This window comes from Myotis nattereri (assembly GCF_964212035.1).
Source record: "Myotis nattereri genome assembly, chromosome: 15".
In the NCBI taxonomy this organism is placed as follows: domain Eukaryota; kingdom Metazoa; phylum Chordata; class Mammalia; order Chiroptera; family Vespertilionidae; genus Myotis; species Myotis nattereri.
This window is the reverse complement of record NC_138090.1, coordinates 1,909,109-1,934,982: the sequence shown is the minus strand read 5'-3', so window position 1 is coordinate 1,934,982 and position 25,874 is coordinate 1,909,109. Positions and strand designations below refer to the sequence as shown.

At 58.7% G+C, this 25,874-nt stretch overlaps 1 protein-coding gene across 2 annotated transcripts in view; it reads right to left on the bottom strand.

Moving 5' to 3' along the window:
- Positions 1–1,146: 1,146 nt before the first annotated feature.
- Positions 1,147–25,874, bottom strand: part of PHKB (phosphorylase kinase regulatory subunit beta) — a gene marked incomplete at its 5' end in the record, with an annotated part of 65,114 nt that continues 40,386 nt past the window's right edge. The window contains 17 exons of one of the 2 annotated variants that reach the window (XM_081107941.1): positions 1,147–3,795; positions 4,518–4,658; positions 5,752–5,859; positions 7,052–7,181; positions 7,985–8,119; positions 10,352–10,551; positions 15,040–15,130; positions 16,248–16,305; positions 18,185–18,266; positions 18,341–18,503; positions 18,579–18,640; positions 19,644–19,734; positions 19,836–19,918; positions 20,651–20,755; positions 21,384–21,467; positions 22,146–22,239; positions 22,686–22,741. In XM_081107941.1, coding sequence (XP_080964067.1) covers positions 3,658–3,795; positions 4,518–4,658; positions 5,752–5,859; positions 7,052–7,181; positions 7,985–8,119; positions 10,352–10,551; positions 15,040–15,130; positions 16,248–16,305; positions 18,185–18,266; positions 18,341–18,503; positions 18,579–18,640; positions 19,644–19,734; positions 19,836–19,918; positions 20,651–20,755; positions 21,384–21,467; positions 22,146–22,239; positions 22,686–22,741 — 1,821 coding nt within the window. In that variant the 3' untranslated portion in view covers positions 1,147–3,657. Of the gene's footprint in view, positions 3,796–4,517; positions 4,659–5,751; positions 5,860–7,051; positions 7,182–7,984; positions 8,120–10,351; positions 10,552–13,787; positions 13,879–15,039; positions 15,131–16,247; positions 16,306–18,184; positions 18,267–18,340; positions 18,504–18,578; positions 18,641–19,643; positions 19,735–19,835; positions 19,919–20,650; positions 20,756–21,383; positions 21,468–22,145; positions 22,240–22,685; positions 22,742–25,874 lie in introns of both variants that reach the window. The other variant, XM_081107940.1, reaches the window with a different exon arrangement.

Here is a 25,874-nt window from a genome sequence, read left to right as displayed (position 1 = left end):
GACAAGTCACCGGCTTTTCACCTATTCACGACGGTGTTCAACCATCACCGCAATCAACTTCGGGACATTGTCATTACCGTAAAGGTGGCCCGAGGACACCGGGATCCAGCCACCGTGGGGCCATTCTCCCTTGAAAGAAGGCAGCGCGGGGCATGAGGCGCTCTCTGGTCTCGGCTGCAGGAAGGCTCCCTGCAAAGCGGCATCGGGCCCGAGAGCTGGAGAGTGAGCGGGAGAGTGGGGGGGGGGGGGGCGGGGGGGCCGGGCGGGAAGAGCGCAGGCGGGGAAGCAGGCGCCAGGGCTTCGTGGGGAATCAGGAACTGGGGAAAGAGTTTTGGATTTTATTTCAGGACAGTTGCTTTCTTAAAAAAACAAACAAAAAAAAGGTTTCAAGTCTCCCTGCTCGCCACAACCACCACCACCTCATGCTCAGATTTTCATGTCAAAAATCCGTCTCCAGCGGATGCTGGGCCGGTGGGAGGGCGGCCGAGCGAAGAGGAGGGCGGTCAGGAGCCCCCACAGAGGTCCAGCCACAGGGTGCGGGGGGGCCCGCATCGGGGTGTTGGCCGAGGAAGTGAGAGCTGGGAGCTGAGTCAGGATTTGTTGGGACCTGAACTGAAAGACCTTGGTCATTGATTGATGGTGGGAGTGATGACTCCCACATATGATGCAGGAAAACTGGAAGAGAACCAAGATTTTAGGAGTTGAGAGCGAGGTCATTCCAAGTTCAACTATTTTTTAAAAACTATGTTTTTATTAATTTCAGAGACAAGGGGAGAGGGAGAGAGAGAAAAAATTATGGGCTGGCTGCCTCCTGCACAGCCCCTACTGGAGATCGAGCCCACAACCCGGACATGTGCCCTTGACTGGAATTGAACCCAGGAACCTTCAGTCCACGGCCGATGCTCTATCCACTGAGCCAAACCGGCCAGGGCCCAGGTTCAACTATTGAGAATGTTGACAGTGAACTGTGTCTAGACCAGGGGTGGGCAAACTTTTTGACTCGAGGGCCACAATGGGTTCTTAAACTGGACCGGAGGGCCGGAACAAAAGCATGGATGGAGTGTTTGTGTGAACTAATATAAATTCAAAGTAAACATCATTACATAAAAGGGTACGGTCTTTTTTTTTTTTAGTTTTATTCATTTCAAACGAGCGGATCCGGCCCGTGGGCCGTAGTTTGCCCACGGCTGGCCTAGACTGAGCGTCACACAGGGGGTTGACTGAGTCTGGCGCAGAGGTGAGGCCTGGACCGAGGACAACACCGGAGTCACTGTGCAAGGTTACTGCCCACCGTGGCCTGCAAGCAGGTGAGAAGCCCCGGGAAGAACGGCGGCCGCCGAGGAGAGCAGCTGCCTATGCTGCCCTTGACCTGAGAACTCACGGAGCCTGGGGCGCCCCCCCCCGGCAGAGTTCAGGGGCAACGGCCCTTGGTGAGGCTCGAGAGTGCCAGGCGGGGGTGAGGCTGGCCGGGCACAGGCACGGCTCTAGCGGGAGGGCACCACCCAGAGCGGGGCTCAGGGTGTGCAGGTGAATGGGGCGGTGGCTGGGAAAGGGCTCGAGCAGGTGACAAATGTCGTGAGTCACGATGCTGGGTGCACAGGACACGGATTCCGGGAGCCCCTGGCCCATAAGGGAGCTCAGGTGGAAGGCTGTGCTGTCCCTGTTCGATCTGACGTGCACGTTTGAGTGAGGCCCCCCGGTGCCTCGGTGCCATTCATGTGCACATATGAGTGAGGCCCCCCGGTGCCTCAGTGCCACACATGTGCACATATGAGGGAGGCCCCCGGTGCCTCGGTGCCATGCATGTGCACATATGAGGGAGGCCCCCGGTGCCTCGGTGCCATGCATGTGCACATATGAGGGAGGCCCCCGGTGCCTCGGTGCCATGCATGTGCACATATGAGGGAGGCTCCCCGGTGCCTCAGTGCCACGCATGTGCACAGCAAAGGCTTCTGTTCAGACCCGGGTGATGGAGGGGCTGCAGGCAGGCCTGCTCGGTTCCCAGCATCCTTCAGGCACAGCCCAGGGCACATTCAAGTCCCGGGCTCTTCAGACCTTCCTTGTGTCACCCGAGTTCTCTGCACGGTGCCCCCTGCAGGTGGTGGGTCAGGACTGGTTTCCCTCGGGCAGCCGCTGGGGGAGGGAGGCCCCGAGAGACCTGGGGGAGCGCTGGTTCCTGCGTGAAGCAGAGGTGCCCTGCGGCCCTGGGCCCCCTCTTAGCTACAGAAGCTGAGACAGTCTCACCGGCATCAGGTGTTTTAACCAAACAGTGGCCAACTGAACGCCCTCAAGGATGTGGGGCCCTGGGCACAGAGCGGCAGGAACCCGGCTGGGATCACCCTCCGTCCAGGGAGAATGAGTGGCGCTGCCCTTCCCACACCGCGAGAACCTCCAGCTGCTGACGCGGGAGTCCTGGCTGCGCACGCCTCTCTCCACAGAAGCTGAAAAATCGCTTGGTATTAATTTGCGTAAAAGCTTCCAGCTCCAGAACGCGACTACAAAGCTATTTTTGCAAAGCGAATTGGAATCCTCAGCTCTTGCTTTCGAACGACAAGCCATTCATCAGCGGTCGTCAGCAGGGAGCTGAGGATGTCTGACCCTCCATTGTCCCCGTGCGATACACACGGCGGGGCTCAGCGCGTCTCTCCAGCTCCCCGCACACTCCTCTCTGAAACCGCCCACACGGCCCGTCCCAGACAGGCAGGCAGTTCCACCTCCCTTTGGGAAGATCCCCACTCGCAGCCGTATTTGTTCCCCACTCTGTCTGTCAGTCAGCAAGCACGTATTCGGCTTCTGTGCCAGCTCGGCGCCCTAGTGGGTAGTGAGTGGAGACACCCAACCTATTTAGCCCTCACTGGGTGCCGGGCCCCCAAAGGCGTACGCTCCACCTGAAAGCGGTGGCCTCACGCCAGAGCCTGCAACAGTGGAGTGTGTGTTCTATGCTTGGGCGGCACTGTCCTGGGCATTCATCGGCAGACCAGGTAAACCACCCATGCTTCTCAGTAACCTCACACACGCCCTCTCTTCAGTAAGAGCTCAGCGAAAATGTCTCATTGGGCATATCGGCGTTTGCAGTACAAATAGACAAGTCTTACTCGTTTGATCAGATTTATTCCTGTATTTTAGTCCAGCCGCTACAGGTGCGACAAATACGAAACCATCGTCACGTTTCCAAGGTAAACACTGCAGAGCAGCTCTGCGTCCTACAACGTTAACAATACTACAGCTTCCGAGCATCAACACGTCAGCTGGCCGACGCGCGTGACGATGCATTTGAATCTGGGCAGCGTGACGCCCCTAAACAGCGCTGCTCCAGCCGCGCTCGTCCCGGCGCACCGCGTGGCACGTGCACTTCAGTGGAGGCAAGTGGGGAAGCGAGGATTACTGCTGATGAGCAGCTGATCACAGAACATGCAGCGGTGACCCTGCCATCGTCTACTATTCCTACTGCTCGGTAAAGGTCACGGCTAGCTGGCCTGACAGCCTGTCCTACCATTCGCTTGGCGGTGGCAGCAAGAGGCCCAGTCCCTGTGGGAGGCGGGCAGCGCCGCCCTAGCGGGGTCAGTGCACTCGGCAGTGGCCGCCTGGACTCCACGTCCAGGCAGAACGTAACCCGCTCCTCGAACGCGTGTCCCCAGGGCCCCCCGCGCCTCCTCACTAGCTGACCAGACACGGGTCCTCGCCGCCGGGCTTGACCTCGCCCGCCAGCAGCAGGTTCATCACCACCTTGGTCAGGTAGCTGCAGGTCCCGCGCCGGCCCAGCGGGGGCGTGTTGTAAAAGGAAGTCATGTCGTCCTGGGAAGGAAAGGGAGGTGCGTTGGATTTTCTGCCTGGTGCAGAGGGGACAGGCCCGCTGGCGTGCTCAGTGGTGGAGTGCTGACTTCCGCACCAGGCGGTCCTAAGGGCCCTGACGGGGTTGCGGACTCGGTCCCCAGTGCGGGCGTGCAGGAGGCAGCCCACCCATGACTCTCTCCTCACTGATGTCTCTCTCTCCCTCTCCCTTCCTCTCTGACGGGTGACGTGAGTGCCGGCCCCGGAAGGTCATTCTCAGGGTTCCCTCCTGGAAAACGCGCCAAGAGCTAAGACGGGCATTTTCCGACTCTCCGCTTGGCTGACAGTGCTTGTTTACTTAGGCCTCCTGACAGCTGGGCATGAATGTGACAGAGCCTGTAGGGGGCGCACACGGCGCCCGAAGAGCCTGGCCCGCACCCCTCCCTACAGGGTAGAATCCTGCAGCCTCCTGGGGCCCGGGCTCCTCTCGGTAAAGCACCCTTGACCCGCTGCCTCTGTGCAGGAAATTCCCAGGTTTCTTTCTACAGAACTTCATGGTGGAATTGACTCATAATTAAATAAAAAGTAGCCTGAATTCCTCAGGTAAGTCAGACCTCCTGCCCCTCCCCACCCCAAGTTCTCCCTTGTGCCATCTGGGAATCTGCCAGTTACACAGTAAGAGGTTGGGATAGTTTGAAGAATTGAGGCAGGAAAAAAATCTACGAAAAGCTGTTTTCTCTACTCACTTGATTTTCAACGCCCTTGAGTTGACTCTCGTCTTTCTGAAATTCTTGAAATGCTTCTTTCACCAGTTTGTCCAGGTCAACTTTGTCCTGAAACTCGAGCTCGGGGTTCCTTTCCAGGACAACGGACACGACCATCAGCAGCTGGGAGAGACGACATTGAGGCCAGGTGAGTGGCACAGGCTGGCGGGTTCACCCCTTCCCAGCCAGGATGGCCCTGCGGTCCCCTGTGCGCCCTGTACAGCGATGGGCTTAGGCTCGTTGTGGCTGGAACCTTCCGAACCTTGCAAATCAGCAGCCTGCATTCTACTGGGAATGACAGTGCTCTTCACTGTGGGTCCCTGTAGCCACGCTGAGATGTTCAGTCATTAAGAAAAGCTAGAGACTCGGAGATGACTGTCACACCCTGTCTACAGCTAGTGCCCAACCCCCGCCCCCCTCCCCCCGGCCCCCTACCCCGTGTCTGAACTCTCCTGGCCGCTGGGCAGTAATCCTTGTCGGCCAGACACCAACATCAGCGTCTGCGGGAGCTCCCAGAGGACATGGGAGGCAACAAAGCCAGAGGCAGCAGGTAAGTCCGTGGAGACTGTGGATGGAGGCTCACGATCACATGACTCAGAGCCCAGCACCCAAATGACTATATTTTTATTTTTTTAATATATTTTATTGATTTTTACAGAGAGGAAGGGAGAGGGATAGAGAGAAACATCGATGAGACAGAAACATCGATCAGCTGCCTCCTGCACACTCCCTACTGGGGATGTGCCCGCAACCAAGGTACATGCCCTTGACCGGAATCGAACCTGGGACCCTTCAGTCTGCTGGCCGACGCTCTATCCACTGAGCCAAACCAGTTAGGGCCCAAATGAGTATAAATCCGTGACCCCACAGCAGTTTCTCCGGGGATTGTCATGTTGTTAAAAATGCACTCTCTCCCTCTCCCTTCCTCTCTGAAATTAATAAAAACATATTTTAAAAAACAGAAAAGGTGCTCGCTCTCTATGATGCACTTGCTGTTGAGGGCCAGAGTGACAAAGCTGGACATTCTTCTGCCCAAGGACGTGGGACGTGGGAATTGTTCCTATGCCTCGGCTCGGGTCAGAGGTCAGGGTGCTGTCCTCTTCAGGACCCGGGGGGGGGGGGCAGGCAGGTGGGAAGCTCTGGTCTCCTGGCCCGTCTCTGCCCGGTTTTCAGGGAGAAAGAGAAAGCGCCGCCAGCAGGCCACGCGCCCACGCACCTCCACGATGATCTGCCTGTACTTGGGCTGGTCGATGTTGCCCAGCATGTCCTCCACGAGGAGCGAGAAGTTCATCTCGTACATGGTCATGTCCGACAGGGTCGGTTGCTGGAACAGAGAGCCCAGCGTCACCGCTGCGTGGGGAGGACCTGGCTCCACCACGAGGAGCTCCACTCGCTCCCCGAGAACCCCTTTCGGTCTCTACAAACCCCGAGAGCCTCCCAGCTCTAGGGCTCGATCTCATGTCGAACGGCGAACCCCGCCGGCGCTGTGAGAACTGACCTCCCGTTTTCAGGAGCCATCGTTGCCACAGCAGTGTGTTTAGGGGAAGGGACTAGACTAGGAAACCACGTCGGCACACGAGGGGACAGTCCGGAGCCGAGACGGCGCGTGGAGTGCACGCCAGGCTCTGCTCAGCCGTGGGCTGAACCGCGTACAGAACACGGTGACGGGCCTTAGAACGTGGAATGCGCGGCCGACGCCGGCAGACGCCACGTCAGTCCTCGCCGTGGAGTTTACCTCGTCTCTGCGGCAAGTCCTGCCTGACCGGGCGGCGCAAAAATGCACCAAATCAGCAAGGACAGCGCTGTGTGCGGGGAAGGCAAGCCACACAAACAAGCCAAACGAAGGGGTTGTCTCTGCCCTTCACGTGTCATTTACAGAGAGAGGATTGCCTGTGTGCCGGGCACTTTTCACAAGCAACTGAGAGCAGGAAGTGAGCTGGGCCTGGCGGAAGGGGCTCTGAGTGTGGCTCCGCGAGTGGGGGCAGGCGGAGTCCCCGGCATCCTGGGGGGCCGAGAGGGCGTCACACTTTCCTACTTACTTCCTGCGAACGCCCCTCAGCCTCACCACGCCCCTCAGCCTCACCACGATGCGATGCGCATCACTCACTCCCCAGGGGGCCCGCGGGAGCGCCCCCTTTCAGGGGAAGGAAGCACACTGTCCGCCTGTGCAAGGCCCGCCCTGCATCCCGTGCGCCGTCGGCGGGCAGCCCCACTGCCGCTCCTGCCCCATTTCTAGGCGTGAGTAAAGGGGCGGGGCGTCGCATGCGAGGGAGGAAATACGAGAAAAGTCTCCTCGTGGCACCGGACGCATTTTTCCACCTGAGCCCCTTCCCCTTCTCGGCTCGGTGCCCTCTACAGAGCCTGGCTCTACGAGTGGCTGTTCGCTGGAAGGCTGTCCTCCCAGCGTCGCTCTCCCCCTAGGGCCTGGGACACACGGAAAGGCGCTGCCATGCAGAGGACACACGGGCCCGACTCAGGCCCCTTCACGGCCCCTCACCAAGGCCGCGCGGCGGTACCTGCGGCAGGTGCTTCCCCGCCACAACGATGCCGTTGGGCGTGCGCTCCAGGATCTGCCACACGCGGTCGTAGAACCCGGCGGGCGTTCTGTTCAGAGACCCGTTGATCTGACGCCTGTTCAGCCAAGATCTGCAACCAGAGGAGAAGGCCTCAGAGTGGAGACGCCAGCCCGCCCTGGCAGGAAGCCCGGTCCAGCACGGACCGGCCCTCCGAGAGGGGAGCCATGGGAGCCGCCCGCCCGCGATGCAGACTCCAGCCCGTGTCCGAGGTGACTGAATATTTCAGAGGGAAAAGCTCGCAGGAAAGGAGAAAATCCGCAGCCTTTAAGAAATGTAACAGGTAGAACAGTATTCACTAGCAAGTTCCAAAGTTAAAAATCTCACCCTGTGATCACATGGCTCTAATAGCCAAAGCAGTTTCACTTAAAAACATAGGAGCAGCTTTAATAATCATAGGAAAGCCTTTTGTTATAAAAACGTTCTTCAATTCAGTGCAATCACGAGTGTTCGCTTTGCCCTTATTCTAACCTCCGCACAAGTCAAGTCTATGGACGGTTCAGCCTGGAGAGGTGCGCCGTCTACTTAGGGAGGCAGAGAACGGGCCACCTGCTTCACGGTACCCAACCAGGCCTTGGTGCCAGCGCGGGGGGAGGGGGGGGGCGGCAAAGGCTCAGAAAGGGATGACGAGGCGGGAAGGTGCTATGTTCTGCACAGAATAATGAAAATGAAGGCGCGTTCATGAACTACACCTGAAAAGTGTATCAATTCAAATCAGCACCAAATGGCGGCTGAAGACAGATAGTTTGATTCGCATCTCTGCACTGTCCCCGCGACTGCGGTGTTTTACTTCTTATCAACATCTTCGTTCACACGCGCATCAAACATGAGTGACTGTGGACCAGGGGGCCTGCAGGGGGCCGAGGGCCTCGTTACCGTCCGTTCTGCTGTGGCTGGAGAATGTCCATGAGGAGCTGTTTGACGGCGCTGGGCGACAGCTGGTACAGGTCCACGGCAGGCTGGTCCCCGGCCCGGATCTGCAGCTCATACTCCATGGCGTGGATGATCCACCTGCGACAACACAGGGAAGAGCAGATCCATAACCGGGACCAGTCGCCCGGGCTTCTGGCTCAGTGCCCTTCTCAGCACCGCCCACCCGGGGCGGGGACGAGGCCTCTCAACTCCCTGAGCCCAGAGACCGACTCCCATCAGGGTTACGTGACGGGATCTGACAGTGGAACGCGCGGCCTGTGCTTGCAGACGAGGTCAGGCAGTAAACATGAAAACTGGTTAGAACTCGGGATCTTGCCAAATGAGATCCCATCCACCGGGCACGACAGGACACCACACGAACAGCTGTCACACTGTCCTTTTTTATTTATTATGTTTTTATGGATTTCAGAGAGGAAGGGAGAGAGGGATAGAAACATCAGTGATGAGAGTCATGGACCGGCTGCCTCCTGCACGCCCCCCACTGGGGATGGAGCCTGCAACCCGGGCCTGTGCCCTGACCCGGAATCAAACCCTGACCTCCTGGTTCATGGGTCGACGCTCACCACTGAGCCACGCCGGCCGGGGCTGAGAAGCTTTTCTAAGTGTGTTTACAGTTTCATCTCATTCTGTTCACTTACCGTACCCTGAGGAAAGAACTGAGATAAACTAGGTTTGCAAACCAAGGAAAAGTCTGGAAAGAACACAGCGCCCGAGGGAAGCAGCTGCACACACCATTAGGGAGAGGCAGGGAATGAGCTTCCCCAGCGGGTCCTGTGCGTCACCCGGGGAGCCACGCCCAGGACAGCCCCCATCACCCGGGAGGGTTTCCAGTGGCGCGGTTCCTACACCCAAGTGCCACTACTTCCTGTTGATACGCGTCCCAGAAAGCCAGCCCCCACGCTGTCGCAGGTGTGGAGAGGAAAGCATGGGGGGAAGGACCCCAAGGTTCGAGTCCTTCTTTCTGCTACAGCTGGTTTCAGAGCAACGGGGTGCGTCCTCCCGGGTGGCGCTAGTTCTCTCGGGGGAAGGGACGGTCAGAAGACGGTTACCCTCCCCCGCCGGCCGGGGACATGGACCCGGCGCACGGCCCTTCCTGTCCGAAGACCCTGACAAGCAGCTGGGAAAGCGGCAGATGCGCTCGGCTGACAGCTCAGCCTTCCTAAGGCTTGGCTTTGACTGGGGGACAAGGACGCCCGGGCACGTGGAGGGGGTGGGAGGGGACCCGCTCCTGGACGGGCCTGGTGATGAGCTTTTCCTCCCAAACACTCTGGCGGGAGGCTGGGAGCACGTTGTGTGCACCGGCAAGTTCCTTTCCCACGGGCCCCGTCAAGCAGGGGAACGTGAGTGCATGGAACCGGACGCCACTCTAAACCAGGAAGGCTGGCACTTTCCGAACAGAGGAAGGGCCATCAGAATGCACCGATTCTCCCAGAGGCGCGGCTCAGGGGTTGAGCATCAACCTAGGAACCAGGAGGTCAGGGTTCGATTCCCGGTCAGGGCACAGGCCCGGGTTGGGTGTTCACCCCCCAGTGTGGGGCATGCAGGAGGCAGCCGATCCATGACTCTCTCTCATCATGGATGTTTCTCTCTCTCTCTCCCTCTTCCTTTCTCTCTGAAATCAATAAAAATATTTTTTAAATGTACTGATTCATAATAAGAAACCACTTTTAATAACCATTCTGAAGCTATTTTGAGATGCTAAGAAGAATTCGCCCAGGTTGCTATTAAGCGAATGGGCGTCTGCACGCCCCACACCAAGCCATCCCATAGGGGCGGCAGGCTGCGAGGGGACCGGTGCCCGATCCAGACGGGCACAGGGAGGGTGGTCTCCCTCCTTCTCTTGCATCGAATGTCAAGGCCTGTGAGGGCATCAGCCACGCTAATGACCTCAGAGCCGTGTCCTCCCCTCCTCCCTGGGCTGTGAGGTCACAGAGGTAGCGGGGCATCGGGAGGGGCCGTGCCCGGACCGTCACTGTGTGGAGGGTGTACAGGCAGGTGAGCGGGGTGACGCAGGCTGACAGCACATCCTCGGGCTCTCCCTGGCGCTGGCTGACAGGCCCGGCACAGAGAGCCCGCCGCGCAGGCCTTCAGTAATGGGCCTGTCAGCGCTTGATCGACCTCAACGTGAGAGCCGAGCGCAAATCAATACCTGACAGCAAATCAAATCCTTACCCGACCAGCATCCGTCATGTGAGCGGGCTCGCTGCTGGCTGGGGCCTGACGGCAGCCTCGCCAAGGACCCGCCCCAGGGGCTGACCTTGGAGAGAGGAGGGCGGCGACGGAGGCCGCGGGTGCGGCGGCGCGACTCACCCCACGCGGATCTTGAGCATGCCGCTGAACAGCTCGGGGCTGTTGGCGATGGCCCAGCCCACGTGGATGACCAGCTCCTGCTGGATGACCGCCGCCCGCTCGTCGTGGGTGTTGCACGTGTAGATGATGTCCTTGATCACCCGCGGGGACAGCGGATTGGAGATCACCTCCTCCTCGTGCCCGAAGGCGCCCAGCGTGACCTGGCAGAGGCGGAGCTGGTGAGCCATCTGCTAGCTGCCCGAGCGACCAAAACGCCCAGGCTCGGCGAGGGCAGGCTGCAGGGCTCGCGCAGCCGGGGGCGGGGATGGCTGCTCCTGCCTTGATGAAAACAGCTTTAAAAGCATGAGTCCCCCCGGCCCGGGTGCATCTGGACTGAAAGCGGAGGGCAGGCGGGGGCAGGCGGGGTGGGGGGGGGGGGGCGCGGCCAGGGCGGGAGGAATATAAATGACTGTTAAGATGGAACTGCTCCGAAGGACTGGAGCCCAGCAGGGCCCCGGAGGAACCAGAGCGCACTGAGCGGCGTCCTTCCGCGCAGTCCACACACGTAGCGTCTGAGGGGTGCCCTCCCTTCTCTCCCAGTTCCCGTGGGACTTTTTAACGGCACTGTCGCCCTTTCAAGGGTCAGGGGAGGTCGCCCAGTGAATTCTAAATACTGGCTGCTCCCTCACCCAGAGGCCTCCCCACGGCCTCCCACAGGCGGAAACAAGAAAGCACAGAGGGTGGTGACGCACACTCAAAGCAGGGAGTGCTGCTGAGCAGGGCCTGTGTCTGCAGGGGTGAGGGGAGAGCACAGCAGGGCCTGGGTCTGCAGGGGTGAGGGGAGAGCAGAGCAGGGCCTGTGTCTGCAGGGGTGAGGGGAGTGCTGCTGAGCAGGGCCTGTGTCTGCAGGGGTGAGGGGAGTGCTGCTGAGCAGGGCCTGTGTCTGCAGGGGTGAGGGGAGAGCACAGCAGGGCCTGTGTCTGCAGGGGTGAGGGGAGTGCTGCTGAGCAGGGCCTGTGTCTGCAGGGGTGAGGGGAGAGCAGAGCAGGGCCTGTGTCTGCAGGGGTGAGGGGAGTGCTGCTGAGCAGGGCCTGTGCCTGCAGGGGTGAGGGGAGTGCTGCTGAGCAGGGCCTGTGTCTGCAGGGGTGAGGGGAGTGCTGCTGAGCAGGGCCTGTGCCTGCAGGGGTGAGGGGAGTGCTGCTGAGCAGGGCCTGTGTCTGCAGGGGTGAGGGGAGTGCTGCTGAGCAGGGCCTGGGTCTGCAGGGGTGAGGGGAGAGCACAGCAGGGCCCCGGGTCTGCAGGGGTGAGGGGAGAGCACAGCAGGTTCCTGTGTCTGCAGGGGTGAGGGGACAGCAGAGCAGGCCCTGTGTCTGCAGGGGTGAGGGGAGAGCAGAGCAGGTCCCTGGGTCTGCAGGGGTGAGGGGAGAGCAGAGCAGGGCCTGGGTCTGCAGGGGTGAGGGGAGAGCAGAGCAGGGCCTGTGTCTGCAGGGGTGAGGGGAGAGCACAGCAGGTCCCTGGGTCTGCAGGGGTGAGGGGAGAGCACAGCAGGCCCTGTGTCTGTAGGGGTGAGGGGAGACGGCAGAGCAGGGGCTGTGTCTGCAGGGGTGAGGGGAGAGCACAGCAGGTCCCTGGGTCTGCAGGGGTGAGGGGAGAGCACAGCAGGCCCTGTGTCTGCAGGGGTGAGGGGAGAGCACAGCAGGGCCTGTGTCTGCAGGGGTGAGGGGAGACGGCAGAGCAGGGGCTGTGTCTGCAGGGGTGAGGGGAGAGCAGAGCAGGGCCTGTGTCTGCAGGGGTGAGGGGAGACGGCAGAGCAGGGGCTGTGTCTGCAGGGGTGAGGGGAGAGCAGAGCAGGGCCTGTGTCTGCAGGGGTGAGGGGAGACGGCAGAGCATGGGGCCTCTTGCCCCAGTTTTGTGGTGGATAGAAACTGAGAACTTCTGGTTTGCTGCATCTCCAGTGGCACCGAACAGTCCAGGTGTGAAACGTTTACGAAGATGCCAGCGAGTGAAGAAAACACGCTGAAGGCACAGGGAGGCCTGCAGAGGCAATGAAAACTGAACCGCAATCCATGCCAGCGACCTCAACGCTCTCCACAACCTTCCCAGATGCGGTGAGATTAACTCTGCTCCCAGGGAAGGACGGGGAGAAGCTGCCCCGCCGTGCACACCCTTCGGGGCGCTCGGCGGGCGCCACCCGGGCTGGCGCTGTGGCGAGGACGGTGGGCGCGCTGCCCTAGCCCTGCCTGTGTGCCCGGCAGAGGGGATGGAAGTTCTACCTCTCAGCAACGTGAGAAAGCGAAAGAGTAACATGAGAAAGGTGATCCAACTTCTCTTCAGGCGTTTCCTTATTACTGTGATCTTTCTTAAAACTGATTTTATAGAGAAAGGAGAGGGAGAGAGAACCATCGATGGGAGAGAGACACATGGACCAGCTGCCTCCCGTACGCGCCTGACTGCGATCAAACCCACAGCCCGGCATGTGCCGACCAGGAACCGAACCCACAGCTTTTTTGGTGCCTGGGACGGTGCTCAACCAGCCGAGCCCCCGTCCGGCTGCAGCCGCTTTGTTACTGTTACTAACGTTACAGGATAAATCACTAACTTGCTCTCGCGCTTCAGAGCTGCCACGGGGCGGGGGGGGGGGGGGGGGGAGAGAGTGGGGGGCGGGGCGGGGGGGAATCACGTCCGTTAGGAGGAGCTGAGCCCTGTGTACGAGCAGCTGGTTGATTTCATTGAAGAGTTAAAGCCCTTCCTAACTTTAAAGCTCACCGGGGCCCCGGTTAACTTGCAGGAAATGACAATAAAGCACAATATTCCCCAAGAAGAGAAAGAAGCCAACAGGCGTTCACTCCGCCGGGCAGTCAGAGCGCAGGAGCACAGCCAGAAGCTGAGCAGCCGCCCCTCCTAAGCGCACGCCCGCTCCATGCAGCCACGGCACCAGTGCCCATGCGCCGGCCCAGGCGGGCACACTGCACAGGGCACAGCCCTGCGAGCCGCGGTGAGCGCCATGCTTCAGTGAACTGGGGTCCAGAGCCTGGAGGGTCACCGGCCCGCCAGGAGGACCCAGAGCAGATCTAACCAGAGCTGGCAGGGGGGCAGTGGACAGGAGCTGAGGGGGGGGGGGGCGCCCCGAGGGCACAGGGCCTGGGAGTCAGTGTACCCCGGGAGAGAATCGCACGTGAGGGGAGGGAGGCCTGCGCTGTGCACCTGTCTGCCCACCTGTCCTGCCCTGCGCTAGACCTGCCTTCAGCAGTGCCCCGCGTTCTGTGTGGGCAGCGGCCCTGACCTCGAGTTCCCGCGGGGCAGCAGGAGCAGAGGCGACTGCCTTTGGTGCCGGCCCCCCTGAGGGAGATGCTGGGGAAGACCCCTGTGCACGCACCTGAGGCTCTGACAACGCGGCTACGAAGGCCTAGGACCCGAGGGCACCAGATTTGAAGCAGGGTCCCCCCAGGACACTTACCTGCTTGCCCTGCACTAACACATTAGTAATGGACGGGGCCAGGCTGTCCACTACTTTACTTAAAAGGCTCGCTGCGTGGCGCACCACCGACCTGGGGGCGAGAAGAGAGCAGCCAGAGGGTCACAAGCTGATGACGCGTGCCAGGCCCCGCGAGGGGGACACAGACCTATGCACAGCCAGGGCCTCGCCATGGCCTGCGGGGCCCCGTGAGGGGGACGCAGACCTATGCACAGCCAGGGCCTCGCCGTGGCCTGCGGGGCCCCGCGAGGGGGACGCAGACCTATGCACAGCCAGGGCCTCGCCGTGGCCTGCGGGGCCCCGCGAGGGGGACGCAGACCTATGCACAGCCAGGGCCTCGCCGTGGCCTGCGGGGCCCCGCGAGGGGGACGCAGACCTATGCACAGCCAGGGCCTCGCCGTGGCCTGCGGGGCCCCGCGAGGGGGACGCAGACCTATGCACAGCCAGGGCCTCGCCATGGCCTGCGGGGCCCCGAGAGGGGGACGCAGACCTATGCACAGCCAGGGCCTCGCCATGGCCTGCGGGGACACTGAGCCCACAACACTGGGCCCAGCTGCTGTCATCGGTACCATTATCATTTTAACCAGGAGGAGAGGGAGCCTGACAGGCCTGGGGGTGGGGGGCGGAGAGGGATTCGGTGGGAGCCCTGACTGCACAGAAAGGCTGGCTGATGTCTAACCCTGTCCATCATTTGTTCCTGGTACAAACCACCTTCAACCATGTGTCCTTCGGGGCCTCGGACCGGAATGCCTGGCTTACGGGACTCGCGGAGTGCTGGGTGTAGGAAGCGTTACAAGGAAAGACCAGCATTTTTCTTAGCTGAAGCCAGAATGTGGGAGGAAGGAATTCACGCTGCTATTTTTACATTTCTGCAAAAGTCTTAGCCTTCGGAGAACAGATTGTTTTTAAAGCACAGCACATGCAATTTGTTTCTCCCTCAAAAGTGAAAATTCATATGGAACTTTTAGATGAAAAAAAGTAAAATACAGGTTTAAAACGGTTTTCTTGAAGTTCGGGGTATTGGTGAGAGCTGGCCTATAAAGGCGGGTCCATGCCTTGACCTCAGTGCGGAGGGAATGGTAAAAGCGAAGTCAGTAACTGGTCAGTCAGTGCGACAGACTCCCCTGCGTTTAGAAAAGCTGTCACCCACACACTCGCCCAGCAGGGAGGCTCGACCCTCGGATGCAAGGAAGCCCACACGCCAGGCAGCCGTGGCCCCACGCCGTGCGTGTACCTGCTTCCCATGGACCAGGATGGTGGTAACGTGCGGGGCTATGGAGGAGGAGAATTTCTGGGTAAATGCAGCCCCGGAGCGAACCGCCAACCTGGGTGTGTCAGTGCGAAGCCATAAAACGGAAAATACAGTCAATACAACTTCCGGGAGCCTGTTCTTTTCAACAGAATAGTCAGCACCGTCAGCCTCTGCTGGCCAATGGCCTATCTAAGATGCCAGGGTAACATTTACCTAAAAGCCGAGTGAAACATTTATCTAAAAGGCAAGTGAAGCATTTATCTAAAAGGCAAGTGAAGCAAAACCGGGGCTGCTTTGCCAAGGAAGATCATGGCCACTCGGGCCCTCACCGGCTGTCAGGCAGCACCTCTGAGCTCGCACGCTGCCCGTGCTGAGGGTCTACAGTGAGAAACGGGGTCCCCCCAGGTTACGGCACTGTTTCTCCCGGGCAGGAAGGGCATGTCTGTGAGCATCACAGAGCGGGAAGGCTGCCAAGAGACTGGCTTATCAATGCCCTGGTTTCAGAGATTCGAAACCCAAGGCTCACGCGGGTGAAGGGAGTTTCTTACATATCTTGAGACTTTTTTCCCCCTAAATGAGAAAATAATGGGTCACGTAAAAAATATATATGTATTCTCTTACTTTCAAAATGTTAGATTCTGCCAGTAATGCTGTTAGAATTGCTTCAAAATGCAGAGAGCCGTGCGTTTAGGCCAACTGCCCTGCTGTGAATTTAAACTGTTTTATTTCGACTTACCTCATTTTTGTTTCAACCCCTGGGAAGAGACTACCGCTGCAGAACACATTAGTCATTTTCCACGGAGCCACTGCGGGCCCTGGGAGCTATTCCGTCTAAGTGGTGAGAACTGCCTGCTCAGGGGATGACGGTGCCGGTGCTGACATGAGCCTCTCCCCCCGCGGCCTCCGCGGCAGCGGGCAGGGCTCCTGACACAAAGCAGAGCCGGAAGCACTGCTGGGCTCCAGGGGGCAAGGTCAAGCGCAGGCCACCCGTGCACACCCCCAGGTGCCGCTCCTGGGGAGTCTCTCTCCCAGGCACTTTAATCTCGGGGAGTGTGGCAGGCACGGTGCTGGCCGCGGAGTTGGACAGTGGAAATCAGGGGGAACAGCATCTTGGAGACCAGCCCATCATCTTCAGGCCCTTCACTAGGACAACACAGAACAAACACCAGGACAAGGACACTCATACGAACCAGAGCTTCTTGCTGCCAGCTTTCCTATAGACTCTCTCGATGTGATCGGACACGGTACCTGGACATCGGGGAAGAGAGTGCGTCACATTTATTCTCCGCTTCAAAGCCCCTCGCATTTCCATTTTGTTTTGTTCGAGAGCTGGTACATCCACACCCGTAATGTCCCGCCCTGCCTGACACAGGTAACATGCAGCCCAAATACACAGTGTGGTCCTGCCCTTGCTGCTAGTTCGTCTGAGCAGGTGATTTAGTGAGGACTGGATGTCTCGATTTTTTCTTAATTAATATGCAATCTCTAAGTTTTCAACACATAAAAGTGTTATTTTAATTCACTGCAGAAAATAAAACACAGAACATAGCCAACTGAGCAAATGCTGGAGACTCTGCATATGTAGGATGTCCCCCCAAAATGTATACATATATATTTTTGATAGTTCAATTGATATTGTTTTCTTTTCTGATTTAACCCATTGGAATGAATAATTATTCAAAGTGTGTATACATTTTGGGGGGACACCCTGTATACGATTCTTCACTTATTTGTTCAGCAAAACTACGGAGGCGTATGGGCTGCTGCTCACACCCACGCCACGCCCTGCGTGCTCTGGCGCCAGTCCCCATGTGGCCAGGCCTCATGTCGGCTTTGCCAATGAATTAACCACGTGAGGAGACCGAGCACCCAGAGGAACAGGGTGAAGAGTAGGGTCGTCATTTTACCCTGAACTTACTTCTCTAGCTCTGTAGCTAATTGGATAAAATCACATTCAGATTCTATACATGCTCATGATTTTCACTCTATCGTAAGGTTTTACAGATTTAAACCATCTCAGTATCTAAGTGAAAGATGAGTATTACTTCCAAGTTTACAAAAATGGCTTAAGAAATGATTCCCTCAGCATGTTCATGATAAACTATTTAGATAAATATTATTCTGTTTTAAAGCACTACTAAATACCCATCCTGGAGTCCAGGCTCCTAATGAAATCCTTGCTTTTATGAAATCCTATTGTTTTAAAGTGTAAATTTCAGTGAATGTCCTCAATATAATTGGGATTCTGCTTATACTTATAGCTTTGATACTAATTAGAAATGAGGGATTCTGTTTGAAATTTGCCTAAAGTTCTTCCGCCTTTAATTAGTTAAGAAAATTAGGAGTATTTAATTCGCATGTATAATACTCAAGGTTAGCTCTTAGCTACAATAATGCAAAAACGAATTGCCTTATGTGAATAAGCGATTATGTTTAGTTCGCTACCAAAACTATAAATCTTATTAATTACACCGATGCTTAAAATTCTGACTCAATTTCCAGGTCCAACCAAAGCAACATGTCCCAGATGAGCCCAAGAGGTTGAGTAGCTGGACAACACCCACGTGAAGTGTATCCTGCATTGTTCTCTATTGGAAAATGCCCGATGGAGAGCTCAGGGGCTCTTGAGAGCAGCGACTCAATGCACAAACTCGGGTCCAGGGGTAACGGGTTCCCCGTGAACGCAGAGTGGCGGACACCATGGAAGGGGCTTCTTTCTGCTCATCTTTAGAGCACACCCCCGTCCTGTGCCGGTTCCGCCCATGTGGCTGCTGTGGACCATGGGCCAGCTAGTGTTTATAGCTACAACAATTCAATGTTGTTCTTGAAAACGGACAGAAAATAAAACTGGAAAGAGACACTGTCCGGGAGCAACCAGGTTAAGAGTCACAGCGGAACCCCGGCTCCAACGCCGTTCAGACCATCAGAGAAACACCCCGCGTCCCTGAGCCACGAGGAGCTTACACCTCCCCCGCCGGGCCAGGTGGCGGGCATGAGCATTTCCCACGTAAATGTTTAAAAGAGTTCAAGGGAGTCACTGGTGAGCCTGGTGGGCACCGGCCACGTGTGTTTGGCAGAAGCTCACGGCAGCGCAGCCGCTTCTGGAAACGTCTCCGCCCGCCCCTACCTTCCTTTGTGATGAAGGTGGGCCCTTCCCTCTTGAGCAGGATGCCCAGCAGGATGACTTGGCTGGCCAGGCCGCTGCAGTCCTGGGAACACAGATCACGGGGGTGACGGGGGGCCACAGGCCTCACTCCGGGACCCCGGGAAGGGCCTGCCTCACCTCCAGCTTCTGCAGAATGTCCTGGGTGGGTCGGGCCCTCCACTCGGCGAGGCTGACGTCAGGCTGCAGTTCCAGCTCGGTGGCCTGGGAGGCGCTGCTCTGCCGTTTGACTTTGGAATGCTTGGGGAGCTCTAGTTCCTCGAAACTCTTAAATTCCGGAACCCTAGACACCAACAGAGAATGTTTCCGACTCCTGCACCTGCCACAGTTCCGGAGACACACCCGCCCCGGGACTCACTCCTCCGTGTCGCTGATGCGCAGGAAGTCCAGCTGCTCCACCACCGCTCCCGATATCAGCGTCTGGGGGGCGGGAAGGCGGGCGCGGATGAGTTCAAGCCCAGCTCTGTGACCAGTGCGCACGCCTGGCTGTCCCCATGTCATTCTTCAAATGGGTTTGCCTAACATATCAACCCTGAAGCCATTTCTTACGTGGGCGTTCTAAAAGCAGACGGGTTTGCACATGCCACACACTCACACACACGCACACACGCACAAACACACACACACACACACACAGCCCAGACACCGAGCTGCGCCCACGAGTCAGAATGAATAAGGGCAGCAACACAACACCAACTGTACTTCTTTCTGCCCTCAGAGCTGTGGCCCTTTTCAAGCTGAGATAAAATTCATTGCCTATTAAGATGCTAAAAAATAATTTGAAATCAAAGAAAACACGAAATGCTGAAATGGTCTGGGCAGAGATCCTGTGACTCGCTGGGTGCGCTCATGGTGGACAGCGCACAGACAGAGGGCTCGGCTTCACTGGGCGAGGGGAAGGCGCTGGAGGCCCATGGGCTGGGAGAGCAGGAGGAGGAGCCGCTGTGGCCAATGGGAACTTAGGCGAGGACTGTTAGGACCCAGGGGGGACGGTGGTGGCCTGGACCAGTGTCGGGGCTGGAGATGATGGGAACGGCTAGGTTCTGAGAGCAGAGAACCGGTTTGATACTGGATTGTGATGTGGGTATAAAGAAAGAGTCAAGAATTCATTTATTCTCAAAGCTCGTAACACTGAAAACATAAGAAAATTAATTTTGATTTAATGTTTTCTAGTTTTATTAGCTTGGCCACCCTTCTGTACTAATAGCCCGTAAAGGGAATGTTTAATTGGAGTCAATAAGCAAGTGGGCTGGGGAGGGTCAGGGGGACAGGATGGCCGCAGGCACAGGAGACGGCGGGAATAACGCCCCGAGACCAGCGCCTCCCACAGCACGCACGTGGAGAAACACCTGCGCCCTCATGGGACTAACTGGCTAACTAAATGAGGTGCGAGCTCAGCCTTGGCGCCGGAGGAAACAGCTACCTGCAGGCGGTCCACGTGCACCTTCACGCCCCCGACCACGCCCTTCTTGAAGGCCGCCAGCATGTCCAAGATGGGGTTGAACCGGCTGCCCCTAGAGATAGAAGCAGACAAGCAAGACACGCACATGAACGCAGGATGAGAAACGGACCACCTCCCCCCGAGAGCCCTTCACACCTGCCCGCGCCCACCCACCTGATGTTGTCTTCCCGGACGAGCACGAGGAAGAGGGGCCGCCCGTGCATCTTCCAGTACTGCCGGATGAACTGCAGCGCGTTCTGTGGGGACAGCAGGGCGGGGTGGCACCTGGCTGAGCCGGCAAAGCCCTCCATGCCCAGGTCACTCCCAGGGCACCCTGGCGTGAGCAGACGACCAGGGCAGAAGTCCAGCACCTACACGCACACAGCAGGGCACGCACAAACTACCGGAACCACCCTGCCTTCATACTTTGTTCTCTAAGAGAACAGATGCATGGGACTAAGGATGCTTGTTTTTGGCGCGTGGCCTGATAAACACAGTCAAGGATGGCCCCAGGGGGAGGCAGGCTCATGTTCACCTCCACCCGTGAGCGTGTGAGACGGGAGGCGGAGAGACTGGACTGAACCCCATGGGCCTCCCGCCATGGGGAGGTTCTCCTCCGACTCAGTGTCTCCGTGCCCATCCCCCTCAGGGCCGGGCACACGCTCGCGCGGCGGCCGTGATGATGAGCAAACGGGGGCGCCACGACCCTCCGCAGTGGAAACGGAAAAGGGAGGAGGCTTAACTAACGGGGCTACGAGTTGGCTGAGGTCTTCCTTGACATTCTTCGTAATGACTGGCTTCTGCCTCAGCTTTTGTTCCAGAGGAGATGACCCGCGGGCGCCAGAGGACCGCAGAGTCCCAGCAGCCACGCAAGCTTAAGCAGAGCAGACCCTGTCACCCAGACCGCCAGTGTGACGGGTCGGAGCCAGGACCTATGATGGAACTGGCCGAACAGCCCTGCCTGTGGGTGAGGGAGTGCTCCCGGCTACCTTTATGTCATCTATCAGCAGCAGCACGTCCTGGGACATGTAGAAGTCACTCAGGTCGAAGATGATGGGGTAGCACACCACAGTCTTCCCCAGAATGCGGTAAATCTGCAGGGAGAAGTTCAAAATAAACACAGAGCCGGCCGAGGCTGAGGTGCCGTTACAGAGCCCTGAAAAAAACGACTACTGATGTCCGATTCTGAGGAGGCAAATAACAGACTCATAAAAAACACGTAACATGAAGGAGTTTTAAAGCCCCTGACTGACTGGGGGTGTGAGTAAGCACATGCCCGTCCCTCCACCACGACAGAGAGCCCCTCGGCAGCCACCACCATCCGCTACCTCAGGGCACTCAGAGGTAACGGAGCGGGGCGCTCATTCCCGCCCAGAGGCTTCTGTGATGTCACACAACTCCAACCAGGAGACTGGCTGTAAAAAATCATGACTCAGGCCCGACCGGTGTGGCTCAGGGGCTGAGCATCGACCTATGACTCCGCAGGTCAGGTTCCATTCCCGGTCAGGGCACAGGCCTGGGTTGCAGGTTCGATCCCCAGTGGGGGGCGTGCAGGAGGCAGCCAATCAGTGGTTCGCTCATCACTGATGTTTCGCTCTCTCTCCCTCTCCCTTCCTCTCTGAAACCCGTAAAAATATAATTTAAAAACCGACTCCAGGGAGGAGCCCAAGTGCAGCCGCTCCCGCCCGTGGTGCTGGGCGCCCACCCCCCGGAGCCTCGCACCTTGGACGTGCCGAGGCAGCCGATGGGCCTGTCCGGCCGCCCCGAGAGCCCCAGCTTGTCGTTGACGCCCAGGTGGAAGTAGGCCTGTAAGACACACGTGTTAACAGAGCCCGGCGCGGAGTGTGCTTCCCCCCTGCCCCCGCCCCACCCCCGCCATTTCCTGCTCCTTTTCTTCTCTCTCCAGAGAAAAAGCGGGAGACCTTATCCCATGGGCTTGAGGCACACAAGCCGGCCGGCGGCGGCCACTGGACTCGACCCCGAGATGTGCGAGCCAGACGGTCAGAGTCAGCTTCCGGCTCTGCCGATGCACAAGGGAACGAGACAGAGGCCCCGGGCCACCACGTCCGCTAGTTAACGTCAGAGCACAGGCCACAGGCGCCCTCCTCCTCCCCGCACTTCTCACCCAAGCGGGCGGGAGTGTCTTACTGATTTTATTTTAAAGTTTAAGCCAAATGCTACAACTACACGGCCCCGCCGGCTCCCACCACCCCTTAGGCAACGCTGGTGCATGTTAAAGGGGCGGGAGTTATGCTGTGACCCCTAAACCACCAGCAGCAGCAGGACAGCTCCCTAACGCCACAGATGCACGCATGCCACACACATCAGTGTGCAGACGTGGACATGGATGGTGCATAGGTGACATCATCTGTGCGCTGCCTGTGCGTTCATCTCCATATCAGTGCTGATGTGACTGAAGGGACGAGGTCTGCGGAAGTCAGGCAAAGGGGGCTCCCAGGGCGACGGTGGGGAGCCAGCACCCACCTTCACCAGCTCCTGCTGCGCCCAGATCTGAATGGGCTCCACCTGCTGAGGCGTCTGCGTCTGGATCCCGTACGTGTTGAGGAAAACCTGGAGGCTGAAGGGCCAGGCAGAGGGGCCTTGGGGACAGCGGGGAGCAGCGTGGAACCCACGGGCAGAGGCCGGGCTTGGGGCAGCTGTATTGGTCAGCGGAGCAGCGCGTCATCTGCCCTGGGACCCCGGGGCCCGGGGGCCTCACAGAACATCAGGTGGGAGCTCTGGGGACGGGCCAATGGGGGGCGGGCGAGCACAGGATTGGGGGATCCCCCTAATCTGTGTGCTTGTGTTTCAATGCTGCACCCCAGGCCACACTGGCGCTGGTCACAGTGGTTAACACTCCCGTCACTGACACTGACGAGAACGTGGTCCTGCACTTACAGGGGCGCCCACGCCGCCCTAAACTCTGCCAAGGGCCCGCACGGAGCCTCAACACCGGGAGGGGAAAGCGAGTGCCGTCCCCCCGCCCGGCTCCCCACGGCGCACGCCTCCCTCCACGCTCCATACCGCTGGCTCTCCGCGATGAGCGCCACGTGGACCACCAGGTCGTTCTCCAGGGGGCCCTGCCACACAGAAAGGGGGCGCGACTGAGAAGATCCGGTCACTGCGGGCAGCGCTAACGTCCCCGGGTTCACTGAGAGGACGGCACGAGCTGCCTGGGGCTGCCCCTCCTGCTCTCGCTGCGCCCTGGTCCCTCCGACGTGCACAGTGGGACAGGGGGAGCCATCAAGCTCACCGCCCGGAGGTGAGCCGTCGGGCTCTCTGGAATGAGGCCTGAGAGTAGTTTGGGGACGGAGAGCCATTTCCCATCACTGCCCTCTGCGGGCAGAGGAGGAGCGGCTCCCCTCGGGGCCAGCGCTGGGCACGTGCTTCTGTTTCGGGTGACGGAGACAGGCTTTGGCCATCTGATGCCCTGAGCCCTACGTGACCCGCAGGGAGCGCTCAGAAGCTCCAGACCCCCGTGGTAGGCAGCTCTGAGGACACGGGCACACACGTCTTCACAGGGATGTGCCCCACTCCCGCAGCGCGCTGTCCACGGCCGACCCGCCGGGGACTGCCTCTGTGGCTCTGAGCGGGGACTGTGCGTGGCATGGAAGGCCAGGAGCACAGAATGTGCGCATCAGCAGCGAAACCCACGCAGCCAAAGGCACGACCCCCAGGATCGCAGTGACAATGCCATTTCGGGCGGACTTCGCATGATTAAATGAACATATAACAGCCCAACAAAAATAAATATGAATTACAAACGCTATAAATTCTATTTCTTTTTCTTTTTAATCCTCACCCAGGGATATTTTTCCATTGATTCTTAGGGAGAGCGGAAGAGAGAGGGAAAGACAGAGAGAAACATCGATGTGAGAGAAGCACGCCGATTGGTTGCCTCCTGCAGGATCCCTGGCCAGGGCCCCGGTGGGGAGGAGCCCACAACCAAGGTACGTGCCCTTGACCGGAATCGAACCCAGGACCCTTCGGTCCACAGGCTGACACTCTATCCACTGAGCCAAACCGGCCAGGGCTATAAATTCTATTTCTATTTGATAAAAACCTTAACAGTTCATGTTACTCCAAAGGGCGAGGAAGTAAATGAATGATTCAGAGGCCCATCGAGATTTCTAACGAGAAATCAAAACCCGGAGCCTCATTTCTTGCGGGTGAAGCCAGGTATTCGCATCAGAAGGAGGGTGGGCTCCGACGGGGGTCACTGAGTCTGCGGGAGTGAGGGCTCCTGTCTCAGGGGCGAGGAGGGTGTGGACTGGCAGGCAGCCCGGGGCGTCCCAGGAGGGCACTGCAGCTCCCGGCCGCGGCCTGGTGTTTCCTTTGGACTCGCAGGCCTGCTTGGACCCTGTTCTCTCCCTCTGCCTGGCAGACGGGCACCAGCTCTGAAGTGCCCACGCCCAAGGCACCACGTGAGCATCGGCTGGGGGCTGCAGGGGCTGAAGAACTCCCACGGCAAACCCAGCAGCTCAGCAGGCCCCCTTCACAAACCACCTGCCTGCTGAGCGTCAGCCTCAGCCCCGCCCAGAGCCCTTCGCCCACCGTCCCCCACAGAAGGAACTCGGCGCCCACGAGGTAAATATGCACGCGATTTACCGATCGATACTGGCTTCCATCCGGCTCTGGAGCTTGGAAAATAAGCTCTGACAATTGAAAAGCATCCCTCGCCTACCTGCCTTCCTCCTGACCCGCAGAGCAGCTCAAGCCGCTCTAATTGGTCTATTAAACGCAATTCGCAGGCTCAACGCTGGGGTGTTGCAAAATGATGACCAGGAACCCAAACTGCCTCGGGGTGCTTCAGCACACGGGACCTGCGCCATCACGATAATTAAACCAAAGACATGAAATGCTGCTTCACTCGCCCTAAATACATGTTCTATTCACGAGACAATCCAACTCCCTGCGAGTCTCCGGGGCCTGGGAGGGGCCCCCACAGCCCCGCCTGCCCTTAGGAGGGGCCGCCCTGGGACGAGGAGCACTGGCTAAGGGGGAGTTACGTGCGGACCAACGGAGAGGTCTCCTTCAGAGACTCAGACCTTTAAGCCCGTCAATAGATTCAACATGAGGAGAAAGGAAGCCCCAGGCAAGCGGCCTCTATTTACGAGCAAGTGGACTTCCCCCAGAGGAAGGTGCCAGGCGTCCAGTGGCTCGGAGGGGCCCGGAGGGGGGGGGCGTGGAGGCCTGAGGCATTGGTTACACACCAGCCACACGCTCCGTGTGCTCCTGCCCTCCCCCCACGCTCCCGCCTGGCCATGGGAGGCCATGGCCGTGTGAGCCGTCACTGCCCTCCCGCTGCAATTGGAGCTGCTCATCTTCATCAGCTCAGGGGCCGCTGCAATGGTGCCAGCAGTCAGCCCGCTGCTTTAAACTTCCAGGTTGTCCTCCCTCAGTTCTGGAGAGTTCTGACCCGGCGTGTCCTTCCCGTTGGCTCCGGGTAAACAGTGATTGACAGGAGGCTCTTCTTCCCTAAAGATGGGGATACGCCTGAGAATCTCCTCTGTGGCTGGGGGGGGGGGTCTACGCCCTCGGAGGCATCGCCTGGGAAGCCCCTCTGTGGCTGTGTATGTGTGTATGTGGGTATGTGTGTGTGTGTACGTGTGTATGTGTGTATGCGTGTGCGTGTGTGCGTGTGTGTGTTTGGGGGGGGGGGCGGGTTCCCGGAGGCGTGTTTGCCACCTGGGCTGGGACCTTCTGTTTCATCCTAACGACCACGGGCCCTGTGCTCGGTGCTAAAGACCCCACCTCGCAGGGAAACCTGGCTCAGGGTCCCATGCACACTCTCTCTCTCTCTTTGCCAAGCGAATGACGTGAAGTGTGTTTTTAATCCTTTAAGTAGAAATTGTCTCAAACTGGTCCAACGATGTGAGAGCACTGGAATGACGTGAACCGAATAAAGCGGGGCCTCCTGCCAAGTTTCCTTAAATCGCCCAAGACTCGTAAACCTCGGAAAACCGTGAGCAGCTCTGAAACAGGAACAACAAAGGGCGCGGGACAAGCCCGTGCTGTCGGAGCTGCAGAGGAATCGGCTACATGGAGAGGCTGCCCCCCGACTGCGGCAAACCCACCTCGGGGCCCGTCTCTCCCGCACCTGGCTCCGGGCACCGTCCACGCCATCGCTCCGAGGGCACCCGCACCAGGTCCTGGGAGCCCGCGACGGCAGTGCCCCGACTTCCACGCCACACCCAGCAACCATGTGACGGT